Raw genomic sequence first — 25410 nt, forward strand, 5'->3', positions numbered from 1 at the left:
GAAAAAGTGTTCATTATCTTTAAATGAATATCTTAACTCGAACAGAATGCTGAAGCATATCAAAATGAATAAATAAGCTATGACAGAAAGATGAAGTATAACAGGTGCAAGTGCTATGGCAATTTCCATATCTGATGAAGAAAAAAAGAAAATGACAGAACTTCTAAGAGATGTGTAATACTGTAAAACAATTTCCACTCCAGTTCCTAAACTGCAACAGCTGCTCCTATGTTCCCAACAAAGGAATCACTGTTTTAGCTTTCAAGGGCCATCACACCTCTACAGCTGGGTATGATTAAATAAATAAAGCTTATTCAAACGTACTACAATATTTGGTAAAAGAAAACAGCTCTTCTAATACCACAGGCCTCCATGTCAGCAAGGCTGATAATGCATAAGATAGAGGAACCCAAAGCACAGGAAAAAGAATAATATACCATACTTTATACGGACCTCTTGATTTACAGTATTTGATTTTTTTTTTTTTTTTTTTTTTGCTTTGTCGCTGTCTCCCGCATTTGCGAGGTAGCGCAAGGAAACAGATGAAAGAAATGGCCCAACCCACCCCCATACACATGTATATACATACGTCCACACACGCAAAATATACATACCTACACAGCTTTCCATGGTTTACCCCAGACGCTTCACATGCCCCGATTCAATCCACTGACAGCACGTCAACCCCGGTATACCACATCGCTCCAATTCACTCTATTCCTTGCCCTCCTTTCACCCTCCTGCATGTTCAGGCCCCGATCACACAAAATCTTTTTCACTCCATCTTTCCACCTCCAATTTGGTCTCCCTCTTCTCCTCGTTCCCTCCACCTCCGACACATATATCCTCTTGGTCAATCTTTCCTCACTCATTCTCTCCATGTGCCCAATCCATTTCAAAACACCCTCTTCTGCTCTCTCAACCATGCTCTTTTTATTTCCACACATCTTTCTTACCCTTACGTTACTTACTCGATCAAACCACCTCACACCACACATTGTCCTCAAACATCTCATTTCCAGCACATCCATCCTCCTGCGCACAACTCTATCCATAGCCCACGCCTCGCAACCATACAACATAGTTGGAACCACTATTCCTTCAAACATACTCATTTTTGCTTTCCGAGATAATGTTCTCGACTTCCACACATTCTTCAAGGCTCCCAGAAGTTTCGCCCCCTCCCCAACCCTATGATCCACTTCCGCTTCCATGGTTCCATCCGCTGCCAGATCCACTCCCAGATATCTAAAACACTTCACTTCCTCCAGTTTTTCTCCATTCAAACTCACCTCCCAATTGACTTGACCCTCAACCCTACTGTACCTAATAACCTTGCTCTTATTCACATTTACTCTTAACTTTCTTCTTTCACACACTTTACCAAACTCAGTCACCAGCTTCTGCAGTTTCTCACATGAATCAGCCACCAGCGCTGTATCATCAGCGAACAACAACTGACTCACTTCCCAAGCTCTCTCATCCCCAACAGACTTCATACTTGCCCCTCTTTCCAAAACTCTTGCATTCACCTCCCTAACAACCCCATCCATAAACAAATTAAACAACCATGGAGACATCACACACCCCTGCCGCAAACCTACATTCACTGAGAACCAATCACTTTCCTCTCTTCCTACACGTACACATGCCTTACAGTATTTGATAGGTGCCATTTTTAGATAAACAGGTATGGTCCATTTACACCTATTTCAATAAATGTGGATTTAAGTTTGGAATAACATGATCATCATTAGGCTGGCCGTGAGGTGGTATGGAAGTGCCAGTGTCATGTGAGAGGCACATGTATGCATGGTGTGGATACAGTCTATTACAATCTTTTGTGCTGTGCACACTATACGTCATGTGTTTTGCCCCTTGCGTCATGCCACTAAAGCATTAAGTTCACCTAGTAGCAGTGGTGCTAAGGAGCATAAGGTAACCACCACTGATGTTAAGATGGATGTGCTCAGACATTATGAGACATGTGAATGAACAGCTTATATGAAGCATGCCCTTGAACTTAAAAAATCTACTTTACAGATCATTCATGACAATGCAGAGAAGATCAAGAAGAATGACAAGAGTGAAACATCAATAAGTGCATCTAAGACCTCATATTCCAGAAGTTTGATTATGTAGAGAAAGGGATGAATGTTGAGCACACAGATTGAACATCAAACTCATGAATATGTTCCTGTCAGCATGCTTGTGATGCAAGCAAAGGCCTGGAGTATATATGAAGGCCAGGCAGTTGAAAAAGGAGCAGCAAAGACATTTCAATCAAGTCCCAGTTGGATTGTGAAATTTAAGAAATGCTACAATTACCACAACATCAAGGTGACTTGTGAAGCTGCTTCTGCTGATGTCATTGCTGCTGAAAATTTCCCAGGAACTCTCAAGACCATTATTAAGGTAAGCAGTTATTCTCATAAGCAGATCTTTAATGTGGATGAGACCAGATTATTTTGGAAGTGAATGCCTTTGAGAATATACATTTCTTGTGAAGAGAAGATTGCACGAAAATTCATAGCTGCCAAGGATTGCATCAGTGTTTGTGAGCGAGGACAACATCAAAGATGGCTGCAAGACAATGAAGGCTACACGGACAACAGTAGATTTCTTTTTGAAGACAAAGGAAACTTGTAAGAAGGACCAGCCATTACAATCTAGTGATGTAATAGCTGAACTCACTCAACCATCACATCCACATTGCATAACATCATTTGAACCAGATGACCCCCTTCCCAGTAACTCAACTCATCTTCTCTTTCTCCAACAGAACCAGCAAGCAGTTCAGTAACAGCAGTAAACATAAGTGTTCAAATAAAGTTTGCTATTTTCATTTAGCATTAATAGAATTCAATGCACAATACACATATATAAAAGCATTCCATATTTCCTGGTACAAATATGGTGTTGTTTTTCTTTGGTATAATATTCAGTAATGTCTTATCAATACTGAAATCCTCTAATCTCCATTATCTAAAGTATTCTATTAATGCATTTTTGATTAACAATCATTTTCAAGAGAGTAATTATCATGTATACTGAAAGGTGCCTGCAGTTAAGAAATAATGAGAAACGATTGATGTGAAAGAGAAGAAACAATTTACGACTGATGTGAGACAAGGAGACTAACTTTTCCATGTTGTACCAAAAGAGAACAAGATGATCCTCATACCACACTTTACCAGAGAGGATAAAACAAACATGCTTTTGATGCATAAACAGTATTTTTCAAAATGGCAGAGGCATATATGTCTTTATATAGGAATTTTACCTAGACACTTGTCGGAGGTAAACTGAGGTCAAGGCTTTCTTCAGGTGAGGCTCAATATTTCTCCATAACTTGCGAACATCACCCTCATCTGCTTCACCTTTTTCCAATGGTTCACAATAAGCATGGAAATTTAGTTGGACCTGTGAGGTACATGATGAAAATTTTGATAAACTTATACATGTAATTATGTGCAGATAAACACACAAATATGATGAATAATTCTATTTCACTATAGTACTGTAATATCAATTCTTAATGATGAATGCCTGAGGAAGTATTCACTACTTTCAACCAAACACATTACATTCTCTGCATGGTAGATCACTGAAGTATATCTTACAGATGTGGCATACAAGAAATAATATCCAAAATCAAAATCAACATGAAACGTAGGTAACAGAATGAGCATATTCTGCTTATACCTTTAAGGATTTTGATATGAATGCAATCTATCAAGTATTTAAGGAGATACACGGATAACTGATCGTAACTTGTAGACAGCAACCCTTCATGGAATGAAAACCATCTTCACTTAGGAGCTTTAAGGTGGAATCAAGAACAATCCTCCATCCATGTCAGAACTGCTGGGTATTTTTGTCTTGTTAAAACTAAACTAGTCTCTAATCTTCTCTCTAGATACACCATACACATTTTAATTTCTCTTTTCACACTCTTTTTCTTCCCCTTCTTTTTCTCATTGCCTTCCTTTTCTCAATGTGAATATGAAATTCTAAGTGATTTCAAAAATGGAGGGAGGAAGTGGGGATGAAGATAAGTGAAAATTCTATATTGTATTTTCATTTTCACCCTCTTTTCATCTTCTCCCTTGAAAAAGGGAGCTAGGAAGGCATAGTAGAGAAAGTTTATACATTTAGTCCTTTTTGTCTGTTTTCCTGGTGCTACCTCGCTGAAGTGATGCTGTTTCCTGTGGGGCAGAGTAGCGACAGAAATGGATGAAGGCAGGCAAGAATAAATGTATAAATATGTACATGTGTGTATACGTACTTGTCTATGTGTGTAAGTATATGTAAGTGTATGTTGATATGTATATGTGTGTATATGGGCATTTATGTATACATATCTGTATATGAGTGGATGGGCCATTCTTTATCTGTTTCCTGGTGCTACCCTGCAGCCACGGGAAACAGCAATTATGTATAATATATATATAAATATATATTGACTGGTTGGTAAGGTTATTTAATGTATGTATGACTCATGGTGAGGTGCCTGAGGATTGGCGGAATGCGTGCATAGTGCCATTGTACAAAGGCAAAGGGGATAAGAGTGAGTGCTCAAATTACAGAGGTATAAGTTTGTTGAGTATTCCTGGTAAACTATATGGGAGGGTATTGATTGAGAGGGTGAAGGCATGTACAGAGCATCAGATTGGGGAAGAGCAGTGCGGTTTCAGAAGTGGTAGAGGATGTGTGGATCAGGTGTTTGCTTTGAAGAATGTATGTGAGAAATACTTAGAAAAGCAAATGGATTTGTATGTAGCATTTATGGATCTGGAGAAGGCATATGATAGAGTTGATAGAGATGCTCTGTGGAAGGTATTAAGAATATATGGTGTGGGAGGCAAGTTGTTAGAAGCAGTGAAAAGTTTTTATCGAGGATGTAAGGCATGTGTACGTGTAGGAAGAGAGGAAAGTGATTGGTTCTCAGTGAATGTAGGTTTGCGGCAGGGGTGTGTGATGTCTCCATGGTTGTTTAATTTGTTTATGGATGGGGTTGTTAGGGAGGTAAATGCAAGAGTCCTGGAAAGAGGGGCAAGTATGAAGTCTGTTGGGGATGAGAGAGCTTGGGAAGTGAGTCAGTTGTTGTTCGCTGATGATACAGCGCTGGTGGCTGATTCGTGTGAGAAGCTGCAGAAGCTGGTGACTGAGTTTGGTGGGGTGTGTGGAAGGAGAAAGTTGGGAGTGAATGTGAATAAGAGCAAGGTTGTTGGGTGCAGTAGGGTTGAGGGTCAAGTCAATTGGGAGGTGAGTTTGAATGGAGAGAAACTGGAGGAAGTGAAGTGTTTTGGATATCTGGGAGTGGATCTGTCAGCGGATGGAACCATGGAAGCGGAAGTGGATCATAGGGTGGGGGAGGGGGCGAAAATTTTGGGAGCCTTGAAAAATGTGTGGAAGTCGAGAACATTATCTCGGAAAGCAAAAATGGGTATGTTTGAAGGAATAGTGGTTCCAACAATGTTGTATGGTTGCGAGGCGTGGGCTATGGATAGAGTTGTGCGCAGGAGGATGGATGTGCTGGAAATGAGATGTTTGAGGACAATGTGTGGTGTGAGGTGGTTTGATCGAGTAAGTAACGTAAGGGTAAGAGAGATGTGTGGAAATAAAAAGAGCGTGGTTGAGAGAGCAGAAGAGGGTGTTTTGAAGTGGTTTGGGCACATGGAGAGAGTGAGTGAGGAGGGATTGACCAAGAGGATATATGTGTCGGAGGTGGAGGGAACGAGGAGAAGAGGGAGACCAAATTGGAGGTGGAAAGATGGAGTGAAAAAGATTTTGTGTGATCGGGGCCTGAACATGCAGGAGGGTGAAAGGAGGGCAGGGAATAGAGTGAATTGGAGCGATGTGGTATACAGGGGTTGACGTGCTGTCAGTGGATTGAATCAAGGCATGTGAAGCGTCTGGGGTAAACCATGGAAAGCTGTGTAGGTATGTATATTTGCGTGTGTGGACGTGTGTATGTACGTGTGTATGGGGGTTGGGCCATTTCTTTCGTCTGTTTCCTCGCGCTACCTCGCAAACGCGGGAGACAGCGACAAAGTATAAAAAAAAAAAAAAAAAAAAAAAAAAAAATATGTTTCATATATGAGGCATAAGTAAGGATTTTTATCCATCGCTAGAGCCTTCAACTTATGAGAAAAAACTGTTCCAATCATCTCATCCCCTATTTGTTTTAAAGTAGTACATGATATTCAAGAATGAAAAAATACTTAAAAAAAAGTTGTATGTGTATATTCATTTCCCACTTCTAAATAAAAAATGTCTTGTTTCATGATACTGCACAAAGTTATACATAAGAATGAATTATCTTTTTCTGGGTCCCCATATTGATATTAAAAAATATAGGGCTGAATATAATAAAAAAAAATCTTACTCATGATATCAATAAAGTCAAAAGGCCCTCTCCAGAAAACATATGTCATACAAAATCTACTGCAATATAGTACATAAAATAAGAAGCTTGAGGTTACTGTCTCTTGCACTACTTGCCTGGTGTTTTAATTCGGGGAGATCCTTGGTTGCCAGGTAAAACACACTCAAAACTAAGCTGACATAGTTTCTATAAAATTCCTCTGAGTAACTGGTTGGTCTTAGCTTTAAAAGGATTTCAATGAGTTCATCTGCAAATAAATCACAATATAGTTCTTCAGATGAGACACTCATGAATTGGGTATCTTGAGAAAAATAAATCTATCCACAAATCAATATTAGCACTACACCTTAGTAAATCAAAACGGATCAAAATTTCAAAAGTAAAATTTCAGTCATTAATGTTCATCATATTCCATATACATGTAAAGAAAATATATACCTTCGCTGGAGCTCAGCAAACCACCATGTATACTAAAAAAACGCTATATATATATTTTATTATTATTATTTTTTTTTTTATTATACTTTGTCGCTGTCTCCCGCGTTTGCGAGGTAGCGCAAGGAAACAGACGAAAGAAATGGCCCAACCCCCCCCCATACACATGTATATACATACGTCCACACACGCAAATATACATACCTACACAGCTTTCCATGGTTTACCCCAGACGCTTCACATGCCTTGATTCAATCCACTGACAGCACGTCAACCCCTGGTATACCACATCGCTCCAATTCACTCTATTCCTTGCCCTCCTTTCACCCTCCTGCATGTTCAGGCCCCGATCACACAAAATCTTTTTCACTCCATCTTTCCACAACCAATTTGGTCTCCCTCTTCTCCTCGTTCCCTCCACCTCCGACACATATATCCTCTTGGTCAATCTTTCCTCACTCATTCTCTCCATGTGCCCAAACCACTTCAAAACACCCTCTTCTGCTCTCTCAACCACGCTCTTTTTATTTCCACACATCTCTCTTACCCTTACGTTACTCACTCGATCAAACCACCTCACACCACACATTGTCCTCAAACATCTCATTTCCAGCACATCCATCCTCCTGCGCACAACTCTATCCATAGCCCACGCCTCGCAACCATACAACATTGTTGGAACCACTATTCCTATATATGAAAAACTCACTCACTTATGTATACTTACGTTAAGTACTTTTTTAAACTAAAAATTCCCAATTACCCCTTTAAAGGTGTTTCAGAAGCTTCAAAGCTCCAAGACAATCAAGAGTAGGGAAAATATTAAGTTCCAAGGAATGAAGCATTTTAATTGTATATAGAGGGTACTAAGGGATTTTTCATATTCAAATCCAATAACAGTAAATGTTGTTAGGGCACTAAGTTTGTCTGTTGCATTTGGGTTGTGTGTAGTTTGGGGGTGAATGTTGTGTGTGTCGTATGTGATGCCTAGAATAGTAGGAGTTTTGTTAAGTGGGAACAATCGTTCTCTCAAGGGGTTGGAAATGTGCAAGCTTAATTCATGTCCATCTGGGGTCAAAAAGGTGACTCAAGACTTATGTGGAGATGCCAACATCCTATTCTGGGTTAGCTACAGTTTTAATTGTGAGATGTAGTGTTGTACATTTATTGTTGCATGTGATATAGCTTTAAGTCATCTGCTTATGACAGTACTGCAGGATGTGACAGAAGGTCATGTAGGAAGAGACTGAAGAGAATTGGAAAAAGAACTGCTACTTAGGGGAACTCGTTGTTTTAGAGGCAAAGCCTTTGTGAATGTCTCTGGCTTGGTGCCAGTCATGAAGTTGGCCAACAGTTTTTTGTTAATGTTGTCATGTATACAGTGTGAGCAAATGCTAGGGGAGAGCACCAAATGCTTTACAGATGTCCTTTTCTCTTTTCTTTCATATTCATTCTGCATTTCCTGCATCAACAAGGTAGCACCAGAAATAGATGAAGAAAAAACTCTCATTTGCCCACATCCGGTCTCAAGCTCTTGTGTATAAAATATCAAAGCCATAGCCATCTTTCCACAACCAGGCTCCACATACCTTTCCATAGGTTTTTCCAGTAGGTACACATGCCCTGGTTCAGTCCACTGATAAAACGTCACCCCTGTAAAACACATAGCTCTAATTCACCCCACCCCATGCATGCCTTTCCCCCTAACTTCAAGTTCAGACCCTGAGATCTCAAAACATGGCTCACTTCATCCTTCTATCTCAAATTCGATCTCCCCTTCTTGTTCCCTCTACAGCAGACAAATACATGCTATGAGTAAACCTTTCCTCATGCATTCTCCTCAAATGTTCAAACAATTTCAGCACATCCTCTTCAACTTTTTTGAGAACACTCTTCTTATTACCACACTTCTCCCTTATCCTATCATTTCTTACTCAGTCAACCTACCCCACACATGTCCTCAAACATTTCATTTCCAACACATTCACTCTCTTCTGTACATTCTCATCAACCCTGGCATCCATACTACACCTTCAATGCAACTATACCTTTAAATATACCAATCTTTGCCCTCCAATATAGTGACCACTCTCTCCACACATTCCAAAAAGCTTCCAAGATCTTTGTCCCCCTTCAACACCCATATGACTCACTTCAGATACCATGGTTCCATTCACTGACATATCCACTCCCATATATCGAAAAAACTCCATTTCCTTCAAGTTTTCTCCATTCAAACTCACACCCCAATTTATGTCTCTCTCAACACCTAAACCTAGTAACCTAGGTTTTATTCACATTTACTCCCAACTTTCTCCTTTCACAAACTCAGACAGCAGCTTCTTCAGTTTCTCATTCAAATCTGTCACCAGTGCCATATCATCAGCAAACAACTGGCTCTTCTCTTCAGTTCGCTCACCCTCAACAGACTGCATACCTACGCCTATCTCCAAACCAAATCTACCTTCCTCACCACTCCATCCATAAACAGATTAAACTGCCATGGTGACATCACACATTCCTGCCACAGACAAGGTTTACCTGGAACCACTCACCTCCTCTCTACCTACCCACAAACATTACATACTGCTTCTAATAGCTTTCCTCCCACACCATATATTCATAACATTAAGACATCTCTATAAACCATCTCAAATGCTTTCTCCAGAGCTATAAATGCCAGATACAAATCCTTCCATTTCTGTAAGTATTCCTCAAACACATTCTTCACAGCAATCACCTCATCCTCACATCCTCTATCACTCCTGAAACCACATTGTTCTTCTCCAGTCTGATGCTCTGTACATCCCTTCACCATCTTAATAACTACTCTCCCATGCAACTTACCAGGTGCACTCAACAAACCTTTACCTCTATAGTTTAAACATCCACCTTTGTCTACCTTGCTTATATAAAATGGCACCACACATATATTCCCCAAATCCTCAGGCACATTACCCTGATCCACATATACAATGAAGATCCTAACTAACCAATCAACAACACAGACACCCCCTTTCTTAGGAAATTTAACTGTAATACCATCCACTCCAGCCTGCCTTGCCACATTTCATCTTTCAGAAGGCTATCACCACCTCTTCCCTCTTCAACTAAAAACATTCTATTACTCTCTCAATTTGCATACTTGCCTGACCCAAGCATCCTACGTCAGTCATCCTAACACCAAATAGTTCCTATTTGTTCTCGTGTTTATTTCACACTATCAACATCATTTCTTAATTTCTCATGTGTACAGTACATCAAATTAAACATTTTCATCATTAAGTGTCTGTGTCTTGCTGCAAAAGTCATCAAATAATTCCACTCAAATTTTGGCTTGCAAGCACCATCTTTTTAATGTCTCATGAATTTAAGTTTCTCTGATAATTACTCCCAAATCTGACATTTGCTTTACTTGCTATTACTTTTACTGTAGGGCCTCTGTATATGGATGCTGCAATAGCATTCACTGTTCCATGATTCATATGTTATATTTCTTTTCATTAAATTAAATAAAGGTCTCATCTGCCCATTTGAAGATATCATCAAAGTCTCTTTGAAGTTCTTCTTGATCTTCCACACACTATTGTTCTACTTACTCTTGTGTCACCCATGAAACATCTACCTACATTCTTACTTCCTTATCTATGTTAAAGATGGTGATTAAAAAGAGTATAGCAGTTAGAGCTATTCCTTGCAATATTCTAAACGGTACCTCTTCTTTAAATGTTTCCATTTGCAAATACTTTGAATATTCTGTTTGTTAAAATCTCTATACCATTTTTCTGTTTTTCCTTACATATTTTGACTTGCCACTTTCTTTAGTAACACATCATACTTCATCAATTGCTTTTGCAATATTAAGAAAGACTGCATCCATTCTTTTCCCATCTATCAAACTTTTGTACAGGTACACTACCGATTTTTTGGCACTCTTGGTTCCAGAGCCTTGCCGGATTAACCATTTTGCCGGACCAACCGTGGCCACGTAATAATAATTCATCAACACACCTCTAACCCAAAAATCATACATCTCACATGTGTCTAAAGTATACCATGGACTGCTAGAAATTTAAATTAAACAAATATTAAATGTAAATTAAATTTTTTTTTTTTTTTTTTTGCTGTCTCCCGCATTTGCGAGGTAGCGCAAGGAAACCGACGAAAGAAATGGCCCAACCCACCCCCATACACATGCCTTGATTCAATCCACTGACAGCACGTCAACCCCGGTATACCACATTGCTCCAATTCACTCTATTCTTTGCCCTCCTTTCACCCTCCTGCATGTTCAGGCCCCGATCACACAAAATCTTTTTCACTCCATCTTTCCACCTCCAATTTGGTCTCCCTCTTCTCCTCGTTCCCTCCACCTCCGACACATATATCCTCTTGGTCAATCTTTCCTCACTCATTCTCTCCATGTGACCAAACCATTTCAAAACACCCTCTTCTGCTCTCTCAACCACGCTCTTTTTATTTCCACACATCTCTCTTACCCCTATGTTACTTACTCGATCAAACCACCTCACACCACACATTGTCCTCAAACATCTCATTTCCAGCACATCCATCCTCCTGCGCACAACTCTATCCATAGTCCACGCCTCGCAACCATACAACATTGTTGGAACCACTATTCCTTCAAACATACCCATTTTTGCTTTCCGAGATAATGTTCTCGACTTCCACACATTCTTCAAGGCTCCCAGAATTTTCGCCCCCTCCCCAACCCTATGATCCACTTCCGCTTCCATGGTTCCATCCGCTGCCAGATCCACTCCCAGATATCTAAAACACTTCACTTCCTCCAGTTTTTCTCCATTCAAACTCACCTCCCAATTGAATTGACCCTCAACCCTACTGTACCTAATAACCTTGCTCTTATTCACATTTACTCTTAACTTTCTTCTTTCACACACTTTACCAAACTCAGTCACCAGCTTCTGCAGTTTCTCACATGAATCAGCCACCAGTGCTGTATCATCAGCGAACAACAACTGACTCACTTCCCAAGCTCTCTCATCCCCAACAGACTTCATACTTGCCCCTCTTTCCAAAACTCTTGCATTCACCTCCCTAACAACCCCAACCATAAACAAATTAAACAATCATGGAGACATCACACACCCCTGCCGCAAACCTACGTTCACTGAGAACCAATCAAATACAGGTACTTATACACCTGCTCAGGACTGAGGTGCTCATCAGCTATGAGTTTCACAAATCCGTCCACATACTCGGCAGCTCCTTCGTGGTTTGCAGACCGCTTTTCTTCGCACACTTTATTCATGGAAATTCCATGATGTTTCTTGAATCTTTGAAGCCATCCTTCACTATAGTCACTCTCATGTTGTAATTAAAGTTCTTTATGGAACAACTTAGCCTGGTCCATTATCATTCTACCTGACAAGTCCACTCCATCACTCCGATGCTGTCGAAACAATTCCATCATCACTCAATCGCACTCAGTACTCTTACCATCTTTCATAGTTTTTCTAGTCTTCATTTGCTTCTTCGAATCGCTGTCTGCATAGAATTTCAATATTTTCTCCCTTTGCTTCATCACATCATAAACAGTTATGAGCCAATACTGTAGATGTCATGCAACTTATGCACTGAAACACCACCGTCCATTTTTTTCAACAATTCTACTTTATCTTGGACTGGTGTTTACGTCTTTGAAGCAATAGCTAGGGTTAAATTTAAGCAAAGTAAGCTAAGAATCTCAAAGAATTGCGGTATCACCACCAACAAGTGCAGTATAAAGAATGTAAATAAGTGCACCCTACACACAATGCCATCTGTGGCCACCCAGTAAACTAGTCTGGTGGCCGCAGTAATTTCAAATTCCCTTACGTAATTTTGTCCAGACTAAAGAAGGTGCCGAACCATCAGTTGCCGGAAATTCGGTGGTGTACCTGTACGTCATTTATTGGGCTAATAGTTGTGTTTGCATTCTTTTAACAGGGACAAAATCATGTTGTCCTTCATTAATGAATCTGTCTGACAATCTTTATTACCCTCTCAAATACTTGTGTGAAGCTGGGCTGACAGGTCCATATTGTTTTGGCAGTAATTTGGATCCCCCTTTGTATACTGGTGTTACATACGCAAATCTGTTTTGTCTGTGCTTTGTCTCAGCAGTATTGTAAGAAAAAGACTATTGTTTCTTTTGCCCTCTTGAGAAAGATGGTTGGAATCCCATCTGGCCCAGGGGCTGACCTTTCTTTGATTTGATGAACTGCCTCAATAATATTACTTCCTATTAAGTTTGAATAAGTGAATGAATGCTCAATGTAATCATTAAACATTTCATCATCTCTTTCTTCACGCTCTCTTGCACTAAATACTGACTTATATTGGTTAACTAATTTTTGACATACTATTTTAGGGTTATTTACATAAATGTAACCTTCTCTGAATGGTCCAATTTCTAACTTTATGATCTTTTCTCTGTTCATGTAAGCAAACAGGATTTTTGAGTTTTGGTCCATACACTGTATCAATTTTTCTTCTTTTAGTCTCTGTTCCCTTCTAGTAAGTTTATTGAATGATACCTCTTATAATCTAGTAAAACTGAGCTCAAGTCCAGCATGTGAAGCAGAATCTAATCCTAAATATCTATACACATTTGTATCTATGATGCCCATATTTCTTAAACCTAATGGGCAGTGCATGCAAGTATACCTATGGGATAGTGCATGTCACTATACCTAAAAGACGGTATGTTTCAATATACCTAATAAACAGTAAATACCACTGTATACCAATAAAAACAGAAAAGTCATACCTTTTGTATACTGGGGAAAATGAAGGATAATTGGCTCCATGAGTCCTGTGGGAGGACGAAACTTGTCAATGGGAAGTGTTGATGACAAAATAACTAAAATATTTATGTCTTGGGTCAGTTCTTGTAATCTACAAAGTGCTGGCAGAAAGCTGGTATCACAGTCACGAAGACGTTCACTATGTTCCATAATCTACTTAGAAAAGAAAGAAAGACATACATCATTAAGTGCATAAGTGTCTGAAAATAATTGGCATCCCATGAACAGAATGTTTGCTGAAAATCCCTGTAAAGCAAATGCTTAAAGAGTTAAAGTAGACCGAATACATACTACTAGTACCATGTCAAATGCAACACTGTGTCTAATGCAAATTAAGAAAACCACTAAAAGTATCAATTTCATATATGTCAAACCTAGTTACCAGCTAGCACTTGTTGATTTAATGAATTATACTAAGTTTAACATTTACTTTGCATTAATGATGAATGAAGTGACTAAAATATCATATGAAGTTATAGGAGCATTAGGTAGAAGGAGTCAGCAAAAACAACAGGTAAGAGCCTCTGCAAACATTGCGCTACACTTGCACTCTGCCAGTGGCCTGTTAAGGGTGAGGCACTGAAGGCTACGAAGCAACAATAGAGTTCACTAGTTGTAGAGACTCTAACGCCTTAGCCATCCCCTTGAGAGAGTTCCAGAAGGAAACAGCCATCAGAGATATAGATATGGATAAATGGATAGATTTACTTTATTCTAAGTTATCACAAGATTTTAACAGGCTAATGCCTTGAACCAGAGAGATTTTTGCTGACTTCTGCATAATTTCAACATCATGTCAAGGTAATCCATGTTTCAAAAGGAATGCTTGCTAATGTGTTGTGGTACATGAATTGTTGTAGCAAAGGTTTTTCTTTAGAGAAAGGTAGGGGATTCAAGAACAAACATCCATGGTGTAGTAGGTAACATTTTTGACTGTGATGCATTTACGGGCCGTGCCAAATAGGTTTGAAATCCAGGTCATAGAAATTGGCCTGTTGTTCATTCTCCCCTAGGGACTAGTTGATAAATTGGGTATCTGGCTTAGTCTATGATATATATCTATCTCCTGGACCAAATTTTACAAAAGAGTCTTGGTGTTCCTTTAATGTTCCCAGAGCTTATCTCTAATGACTCCTGCATCCCAGGGCCACACTATTTCCAGTAGCAGGAAAATGCGGACGACTGTGGGGAAAGAAGTTCTCTGACAAAACTGTATACTCGGTGAAAAAGCCAGGCCAAAGATGACTTCACTCACTGCATAAACTGTTGCAGGCAGAGTCTGGTAACATGAGCTTGGGGAGTGAGTGAGGAATAGAAGAAATTTAGGGAAACAATGCTGGCATGTGTGCAAGAAGTGTGTGGCATGAGGAAGGTGGCATGTGGGCAGAACAGAGAAAGGGTAGTAAAGTTGCCACTGGAAATTAAGAGTGTGTGCAACAATATTCACAATCATTACAGTCTACCACAGAATGTTTTCTAGAAGCAAGTAGCTACTTTGTTGACACCCACAAGAACGTAAGCAGCTTTTTTCTTGAGAATATACTGACCAAGGTGATACTGGTCTCTCTCTTTCCTCTGAATATCAAGCCTCTATAAGATGCACAAACTAGTGAAAAACATGGTGGCAGTGGTGTAAACATCATCAGCTATCACACACTAGAATGACCAAAGGAGAAGACATGACAAACTCCTGTCAAGTGACTAAGGCGAGATCAAGTGGCAATGTAACAACGTGGTGCAAATGGCAACTTCACAACTCTCTGTCATCAGCAAAATAAGCCAAAGAGGTGACACTGAACAAGCTTGTTAGACCTTTAAGCAAAAATATAACCTTTATGTTCTGGCAGCAGAAGAAACCTGATGAAAAGAAAATTGCACTACTACTAACCTTAAGTTGGGATGAATTTCTTGACAAGAAAAATTCATTTGAGTTCCAAGCACCAGTAAATAACCAACATAACCTAGCTACAGGGTACAAAATATACTTGCCAAATTTGATGCATATTTTGCCCCAAAAAACGACTGCACTGGCTGACAAGCACATATTTCGAAAGTGTGTACAAGCAAGAGAACCTCCATATCATTTATCACCAGATTTGTGGTAGTTTTGGAAATATTTTTGTCACAAAAAAGAAAATATAATTACCGAGGGTTTTCAGCACCAATATCCATTGTCATACAATTTTGGCAAAGCCTCAAAAATTGTCAGCTTCAAATATTACATAACGTGATGGAATAGACCTCGAACAGGTATCCTTGTGGATTGCATAGCAGTTTGGAGCAGTTAAGGAAACATTAAAAATGTATTCTCATGTAAAATGCCAAAGAATGCTTTGCAGTATTTTCTAGTAACAAAACTAGTGATATCCACAGCAGTAGTTCATGATATATAAAAAATGTATTCTATAGTAAAATACCAGAGAAGGCTTTGCAGCATTTTCTAGAGACAAAACTACGGTGATATCCTTAGTGGGTATTCATAAAATCATATAGGAAAAGAAAAACAATGAAAATATAGAATCATCATTGCATCCCAAATACCGCAGCTCTACTTTTCTTCTTAACTTACAATGGCCATCCGTGGCTTTCCTTGCGCATATCCAATATTTTTCAAGTGCCGGACAAAATCTCCAAGATTGTCACATGCTGCATATGATGTGTAATTGTTGATGGAGGATGGGAGAGTACCTGCAAATAAAATAATTTTGTGACTTTTGGTGAAATAATCTTGAAAAAGGATGGAAGTCCAAGTTTTACCAAATGTCAAGGACAAACATTTACGATCATTGTCAAAATAACATCATTTACAGTTAATGCATGAGCACCATAAAGGCTCAAATGTGTGTTTTATAAGTCTTGCAGCTTCACTACTTACAGACATCATCATACTATGTAAACTTCACAAAAAGGTACTGATGGACAAGTTATAATAATAAAGCCAAATATATCACACAGATCCTTTAAATTGAACCTTTGTTCCATTCATCCTTCACTACCCCTAAAGCCACATTATTTCTCCCATCTGATGCTTTCTGCATGCCACCACCCTCTCAGTTATCATTTTCATACATGACTTACCAGATATATCAGAGGGTTTATACCTCTGTAATGCAAGCATTCACTTTTGTCCCCCTTGCCATGATATAATGAGCCTATACAGGCATCCTGACAGTCCTACAGCACCTTATCTTGAGCCATACCTATGTTAAAAATCCTAGCTAATGAATCAACTACAATGGCACCCTCTTTCTTGCACAGAGCAACAGAGGAACAAGTGGCTTCAAGAGTGGCAGAGGATGTAAGCATCACAATATTGTTTTGAAGACCTTGAGAGAAAAATACTTAAAGAAACAAAAAGATTTGTAGGTGACAATTATAGATCTGAAGAGAGCATATCAAAGGGTTTGTTGTAATGCTCTATGGAAGGTCTTATGAATATATGGCATGGGAAGAAAGCTCCCAGATATCAAAAACACTTCACTTCCTCCAGTTTTTCTCCATTCAAACTTTTTTTTTATCATTTTGCTTTGTCGCTGTCTCCCACGTTAGTGAGGTAGCGCAAGGAAACAGACGAAAGAATGGCCCAACCCACCCACATACACATGTATATACATACACATCCACACATGCAGTATATACATACCTATACATCTCAAAGTATACCTATATATACACACACACAGACATATACATATATACACATGCACATAATTCATACTGTGTGCCTTTATTCATTCTCATCGCCACCGCGCCACACATGAAAATAACCACCCCCTCCCCCCAAATGTGCGCGAGGTAGCGCTAGGAAAAGACAACAAAGGCCACTTTCATAGCTGTCATGTAATAATGCACTGAAACCACAGCTCCCTTTCCACATCCAGGCCCCACAGAACTTTCCATGGTGTACCCCTGACGCTTCACATGCCCTGGTTCAATTCATTGACAGCACATCGACCCCGGTTTACCACATCATTCCAATTCACTCTATTCCTTGTACGCCTTTCACCCTTTTGCATGTTCAGGCCCCAATCACTCAAAATCTTTTTCACTTACTTTCCACCTCCAATTTGGTCTCCCACTTCTCCTTGTCCCCTTCACCTCTGAAACGTATATCCTCTTGGTCAATCTTTCCTCACTCATTCTCTCCATGTGACCAAACCATTTCAACACACCCTCTTCTGCTCTCTCAACCACACTCTTTTTATTACCACACATCTCTCTTACCCTATTATTACTTACTCAATCACATGCGGGTGGGACGGGGATGTTATTTTATGTGTGGTGGGGTGGCGATGGGAATGAATAAAGGCAGACAGTATGAATTATGTACGTGTATATATGTATATGTCTGTGTGTGTATATATATGTATACATTGAGATGTATATGTATGTATATTTGCGAGTGTGGACCTGTATGTATATACATGTATATGTGGGTGGGTTGGGCCATTCTTTCGTCTGTTTCCTTGCGCTACCTCGCTAACGTGGGAGACAGCGACAAAGAAAAATAGAAAAAAATATAATAATAATATCATTACTATTATCATGATTATTATTATTATCTTATTATTACTATTATCATTATAATTGTACTAGTGATATTAAAAATGTAAATAACATAAAAGCACATACCACTGAGTTGGTTAAGTATTGTCTCATACATAACTCTGGCATTGTAAAACTCAACACAGTTAACATGGCTGGTGAGAACACCCAGCTTCTCTAGAACAGAAGTAGTAACCAGTGTCTTGCCAGTACCACTATGACCATACAAAAATATACAACTTGGCAATGGACAATCAGCCTGGAAAAAATACAAAACTTTAGATAAAGAAAATGACACAAATCAAGATATCAAAAGACCCTACAACATTTCATTAACATGGTTTATACACCTTTCTCTTGCATTGTATAGCCCATAATGCATGGTTTCACTCATGCACATTTTTTTAATACCAGTCCTGAGAAACTCAGGGTGAGTTCCACTCATGCATGGTAAGCACATGCATATTTGATTGGGTGAGTACAGTCACAATAGGCCAAGAGAGTGAACGCCATTTGAGGTGAAGCTTGCTGCCCTTACCACATTCTAATCCACTCTATCCTGTACATGCCTTACACCCTCCTAAAAGTTCAGGCCCCAAGCACTCAAAACCTTTTTCATTTCATCCTTTCATCTCCAATTTGGTCTTTCACTTCTTGTCCTCTCCACTTCTGAAACATATACCCTCTTTGTCAACCTCCTTATTCATTCTCTTGATATATTCAGACCATTAGAGCACACCCATTGTATAACTCATAATGCATGGTTTCACTCATGCATATCTTTTAATATCAGTTCTGAGAAACTCAGGGTGAGTTCCACTCATGCATGGTAAGCACATGCATATTTGATTGGGTGAGTACAGTTACAGTAGGCCAAGAGAGTGAATGCCATTTGAGGTGAAGCTTGCTGCCCTTACCACATTCTAATCCACTCTATCCTATGCATGTCTTACATCCTCCTAAAAGTTCAGGCCTTGAGCACTCAAAAACATTTTCATTTCATCCTTTCATCTCCAATTAGGTCTTTCACTTCTTGTCCTCTCCACTTCTGACACATATACCCTCTTCGTCAACCTCCTCACTCATTCTCTTGATACATCCAAACCATTAGAGCACACCCTCTACAGCTCTTTCATCCAATCTCTTCTTATTACCACACTGCTCCCTTACCCTATCATTTCTTACTTGATCAACCCTCCTCACACCACAAGTTGTCCTCAAATATTTCATTTCCTACACATTTACCCTCTTCCATGAATTCTCATCTATAGCCCACATCTCACCTCCATTCAACATTACTGGGCATACTGTACCTTCAAATATGCCCACTTTCATACTCCCAGATAGTGAACTCTATTTTCATATATTCATCAATGTTTCCAGGACCTTTGTCCCAAAGTCAACTCCATGACTCAATTCAACTCTCACATTCACTGTCATATCCATTCTCAGGTATCTAGCACACTTCACTTCTTCCATGTTTTCTCCATTCAAACCCACAACTCAACAAACCTGTCTCTCTCCTATGCTATGCCTAAGAAACATGCTTTTCTTCATAATTTCACTATCAACATTCTTCTTGAACACACTCTCCCAGGCCCAGAAACCAAATTCTGCATTTTCTGACTCGCATCTGCCACAAGCACTGATTCATTAGTGAACAATAATTGATTCACCTCCCAAACTCCCACATCCCTGACAGATTGCAAACATGATTCTCTCTCCAAGACCACTGCATTCACCAACCCAACCAACCCATCTATAAAAAGATTAAACAGCCATTGTGATATCACACACTCTTGCCATAAACATAGCTTCACATGAAACCACTCAACCTCCTCTTCTCCTACTCACACACAAGTCTTACTTTCTTGAAAACACTTTTCACTATTTCTAGTACCTTTCTTCCCACACCATATAGTTGTACCAACATTTACATACACAGACATATATATACATACACATACTTGCTAGCCTTCATCCATTCCTGTTGCTACCGTGCCACACAGGAAATAGCATTCCACCCCTTCAGCAAGGTAGAGCCAAAAAAAGAAAAAAGGCCACATTTGTTCACACTCAGTCTCTAGTTGCCATGTGTAATGCACTGAAACCACAGCTCCCTATCCACATCCAGGCCCCACAGACCTTTCCAAGGATTACCCCAGACACTTCACATATTTCTTATACTTGATCACCATTTCCCACATTAGCAAGGTAGCACCAGGAACAGACAAAGAAAGGCTGCATCTGCTCACATTCATTCTCTAGCTGTCATGTGTAATGCACCAAAACAACAGTTCTCTATCCACAACCAGGCCTCACAGAATTTTCTATGGTTTACCCCAAATGCTTCACATAGCCTGGTTCAGACCACTGACATTGATCCCACTATACCACATCATTCCAGTTCACTTTAGTCCATGCATTTAATTTCCAAAACATCTCCCCTGCACAATCTTATCAACAGCCCATGCCTTGCATCCATATAATAATCCTGGGACTACCATACCTTCAAACATGCACATTTTTGCCCTACCAGATAATGATCTCTCTTTCCACACATTTTTCAGTTCTACTAGAGCCTTTGGTCCCTCACCCATCCTATGACTCACTTCTGCTTCAATGGCTCCATTCACTGCCATATCCACTCCCAGGTATCTCAAACACTTCACTTCCTCCAATTCATCTCCATTCAAACTCACTTTCCAACTACTGCAGTTTCCCACTCGAATCTGCCACTAGTGCTGTATCATCAGCAAATAACAACTGACTCACTTTCCAGGCCCTCTCACCCCAAAAGACTTCATACTTGCCCCTCTCTCACATTTACCTCCCTCACTACTCCATCTATAAACATATCAAACAATCATGATGACATCAAACACCCTTGCCACAGACGAAGCTTCAATTGGAACCATTCACTCTCTCTTCCTTCTAGCATATTCCCGCATTAATGAGGTAATGTCTGAAGAAGACAAAGATCAAGAGATTAAGTGAGGAGAGATTGACAAAGAGGATATGGGTGTCAATAAGGAAGAGGACTAGGAGAAGGAGAAAGTGAATTGGAGGTAGAAGGGTAGAGTGAAAAAGGTTCTGAGTGCTTGGGACCTAACAATGCAGGATGCTACAAGTCTTGCATGGGACAGAGTGAACTGGAACAATGTAATATACAGAGGGTTTGATGTCAGTGTACTGAACCAGAACATGTGAAGCAGTTTGGGGAAATCACAGAAAGTGGTTTCAGTATATTAAACATGACAGCTACAGAATGGATATGAGCAAATGAAGCCAGTTTTTCATCTGTTCCTGGGACAATGTCATTATTGTGGGAAAAGGTGGGCCAGTATGAAAATAACAAACAAGATCAATAAAAATCTCTGAGGATACCATGTCTTCTAGATTACAATTAGTGTGTTCATGTTGGAGCTCAGTTTTACCACAAATTTCATAAAGCATTCTCACCTTGCCCACAATACTGGCCAGGAGCTGGATCTGTGTTTTTCGGCATGGTATCTGCTGCGTTATATCAAATACAATCTCATCCATCCTTATGTACTGTGGCCTCTGTAAGCAAAACATTAAATTCATATTGTAATTATTATGCTACAGTTCTCCCAAGAAATCCAAAAAATTTAATTTTTTCTAAATGAACCGAATTCCATTTGTGACAAATGCAAAGTAATAGTTAAGCCTAAGATTATTTCATAAAACAGAAAGGAACAGATACTGTACAACTATACCTTGATATGAGTTAATTCAAGATGATTCATTATCAAGTTCATGAATCATATTTTTTTCATTGGTTTATATCATGTTTTATTAAAAAAAATTTCCTTTTATTCTTAATTACCGTATATTCCTTTGGTGCAAAAATTCAAAACACTTATAGTAAATGCACATTGTATCACTTATCCATGTAAGCATCTTATACTGCTCCAGGCCATTTGCCTCATTTTCACATTTGGTAGAGTAACCATTTGTTTAGATGCCAAGTTGCATCTTTTGACTGTATACAATACTGTGCTCAGACCTGTACTTCTCCCCCCCCTTTTTTTTAATTCTAAAGTGGCTTACAGCCTATGAAATTTTTGAAGATGTTTGGAAAGAAACCTGGAAGCGCAATAAGCAGCAGTACTGCCCCTGGTGGTAAGAGACCTCACAAGGCCACCATTTCAGATGTTAAGTTAGAGGTGATAAGGCACATAGAAATTGGCAAAAAAAAATCAGGAAAACTGCAAAGACTTTAAGACTACTTTCCACTTCAGTGGATAATGTCAAGCAAAACAAAGAGAAAATACAGGAAAACTCAAAAGTGTGTTACATCTTTAGGTGAATGAATGAGTTCATGAATGTGAGCTGAAACCATTCCTTCATGTTCCTTGTGCCACCTCACTAACACAGGAAATAGCAAATGAACATGAAAAAATCTTTAGATGAAAAAAATTGTCAAATGCAACCAAGATATCAAGGCATAAGGATGATTTGATGAAAGCCACAGAACACATGCCAAGTGTCTGGATAAAAGTTCAAAACCAGCATAATGTCACTCAACATTCTGATAATCTAAAAGATGGCAAGATCATTGTTTGAGGATCTAAGGAATGAAAAAGAAGGATTGCAGGTTCAAGAAATGACATGGGTTGTCCAGCCTCAAGATGAGTGCAGAAGCTGCAAGTCTTGACACTTTTGCTGCAAAAGAGTATTGTGCATAATAAGATTCATTGAAGCTGGCTGTTATACACCTCAACAGGTATCTAATGTTGATGAGACTAGTCTGTTATAGGAGATGCCTGCAAGAACTTTTATACCCAAGAGAGAAAAGTCTGTGCCAGATTTTAATATAGCTAAAGATCATTTGATGCTACTTCCGTTTGGCAATACATTAAGAGATTTCAAGGGAAACCCATTAATAGTGTTCTCTTCCCAGAATCATACGGTTATGCCAAGGTTATTCTACCAGTGTATTAGCATTTGACCAAAATGGAGTGAACAGCATTAAGAATTTTTCAGGGATGGCTCTTGACTTACTTTGACCTATCATCACGGAATACTGTCAAAGCAAAAACACCTCAATTACAAAACAAAACACCCTGCAAACTTAAGTATATGAAGGTGGATTACATACTCAATAACTTTTTCCTTGCTCTAGTCCATATATAGAGGACATTTACTATTTTCAAGTCTTACTAACTTAGAATTTTTCATTAGCTCACAAGAGCCACTGAAATAAAGTTACATTAAAAATTTTGGGAATTTTGCATTGTTGGCAACATTGCCAATTCCTGGGAGAAAATTGGAGAAATGAATGTGAATGATATGTGGAAGATCTGGCTGGGTGTGTGTGTGAATTACTTCATTTTTTTTTCTGATTGTGAGTATGCGAACAATTCAAGAAGACAGATAGAATGGCCTATGACAATGGATTCAAGGAGTCAAATAGCTGATTTTGCTGGGCTGTTATACTCACATAGTGAAGAAATAAAAATAAATGAATGATGCAACCACAAGAAGATTATGCAGGTGAGGACAAGAAGGTATGAGCTTCATCCACCACAAGTCATCTTACTTCAAACCAAGAATATAACTCTAAATGTTTTGAGAAAGATACTGATAAAATCAAACAATGAACCCAGTCATGAACATGATCTGAAAGTGTTAAGATTAATGAAGCATCAATCACTTGCTACAAGGAGCTCTACACTGGGAAAAAAAAAAAAAAAAACGAGCACAGCAATCAACATCAGATTCCTTGCTTTTAAACAAAAGCTACAGTAGTGATAACACTGCCTAGTAACACAATGATTATGTTAAACCCAAGGGGTAACCAAACACTCTTACTGTCACTACTTCATCCCATTCCTTCTTGCAACAGCACCTCACATGATGTGCATAAGAATTTCTGGTTAGTCAATCACTTGTTCTAATAACCAATTTAGTTATAATTCTTCATATCTATGTATGAAAACATCTTTTGTGTTAAAAGTGCTATATTAGCAGGTTATCAATGATAAAACCTTTGTTTAGGAGCATATCCTAGGTATATAATGTAACCATCCTAGGTATATAATGGGACCATAAAGTTACATGTATTGTGTTCAGGTATACTGAGGTACGCCTATGTTCCAATGAATTTTTGCCTATGCTGTTGGTGTCTTCCAATCAGCAAAGTTTTCAATCTAACAATGTTTTTCTTGAGTTCTTCTATCTTCTGTCATGCATATACAGTATCACCATCTACCTTTTCCCTCTTTCTAGACTGAATGCTCAAGTTCTTTCAATCTTTTGTGATTTGTGTCTCATCCATCCTTGCTCCCGCATGGAGTGCAGCCTCAAGCAGTCCCTGGCCGTCATGCCAGATCATGTATCATACCCTGACATCTTACACATTCACACACATTTCTTTCACTACTAAGAGATGATGGCCTGGCTATCATCTTCTAACTACTAATGCAAGCCAATGACATTAACCCTAAACCTGGACTACGACTTTATCTCTACCTACAGTATCAAGTAACACAACTACAGTATAAAATAACACAACTCCATAAGATGCTCTAACTGCACTCAGTGATATCACCTACATTGCACATCCCTGTCATACATTAAATACCACTTAGAACATTGGAAATGCAGCTCTTGATTCCCATACACATGGCTTCTGTTCTATTTTTTGTCATAAATCATTGTAAACTTTTTTTCAGTCCAAAATAAATTTTTCTAAACCTATTTCAGAAATTGTTTAACACCTTCTACCTATCTTGGTCAACACATTCCCCAACCTTATCTTGGTCACCTTCTCCCATCTCATCTTGGTTAACACCTTCTACCTTGTCTCTCTCACCTATTCCTACCTCATCTTGGTCAATATCTACCAAATCTCAGTCACCTTTTCCTACCTGATCTTGGCCACCTTTTCCTACATCATCTTGGTCAACACATTCTCCGAACTCATCTTGGTCAGCTTTCAATGCTGGAGAAGCCATCATCCATAAAGTCACTTTCCACATGATATGAAAACAGATCATCTTTATCAAGACTTTAAACATAATTTGACTGGTCCTCTAAATCTAGCTAAAAGCCACTTGGTTTCCTTCTCAGAAAACTCATGATAATGTACATTATTTGCATGGCTGAAGAATGACTGACTATAAGGAGAAATTGTCACACACTGCCACCTTGGCAACTATCTAGGCTCAGCAAGCACCCTTG

At 39.1% G+C, this 25410-nt stretch overlaps 1 protein-coding gene across 1 annotated transcript in view; it reads right to left on the reverse strand.

Annotated features, from left to right (window-relative positions):
- The window catches only part of Orc5 (origin recognition complex subunit 5), a 61983-nt gene that overhangs the window by 15774 nt on the left and 20799 nt on the right, over positions 1 to 25410 (reverse strand). The window contains exons 2-7 of the mRNA XM_071695775.1: positions 21664 to 21765; positions 18289 to 18460; positions 16226 to 16344; positions 13620 to 13809; positions 6508 to 6638; positions 3284 to 3423 (exon numbers count right to left, since the gene is read on the reverse strand). Coding sequence (XP_071551876.1) covers positions 3284 to 3423; positions 6508 to 6638; positions 13620 to 13809; positions 16226 to 16344; positions 18289 to 18460; positions 21664 to 21747 — 836 coding nt within the window. The 5' untranslated portion in view covers positions 21748 to 21765. The remainder of the gene's footprint in view (positions 1 to 3283; positions 3424 to 6507; positions 6639 to 13619; positions 13810 to 16225; positions 16345 to 18288; positions 18461 to 21663; positions 21766 to 25410) is intronic.

Source organism: Panulirus ornatus, chromosome 58 (assembly GCF_036320965.1).
Source record: "Panulirus ornatus isolate Po-2019 chromosome 58, ASM3632096v1, whole genome shotgun sequence".
Classification (NCBI taxonomy): domain Eukaryota; kingdom Metazoa; phylum Arthropoda; class Malacostraca; order Decapoda; family Palinuridae; genus Panulirus; species Panulirus ornatus.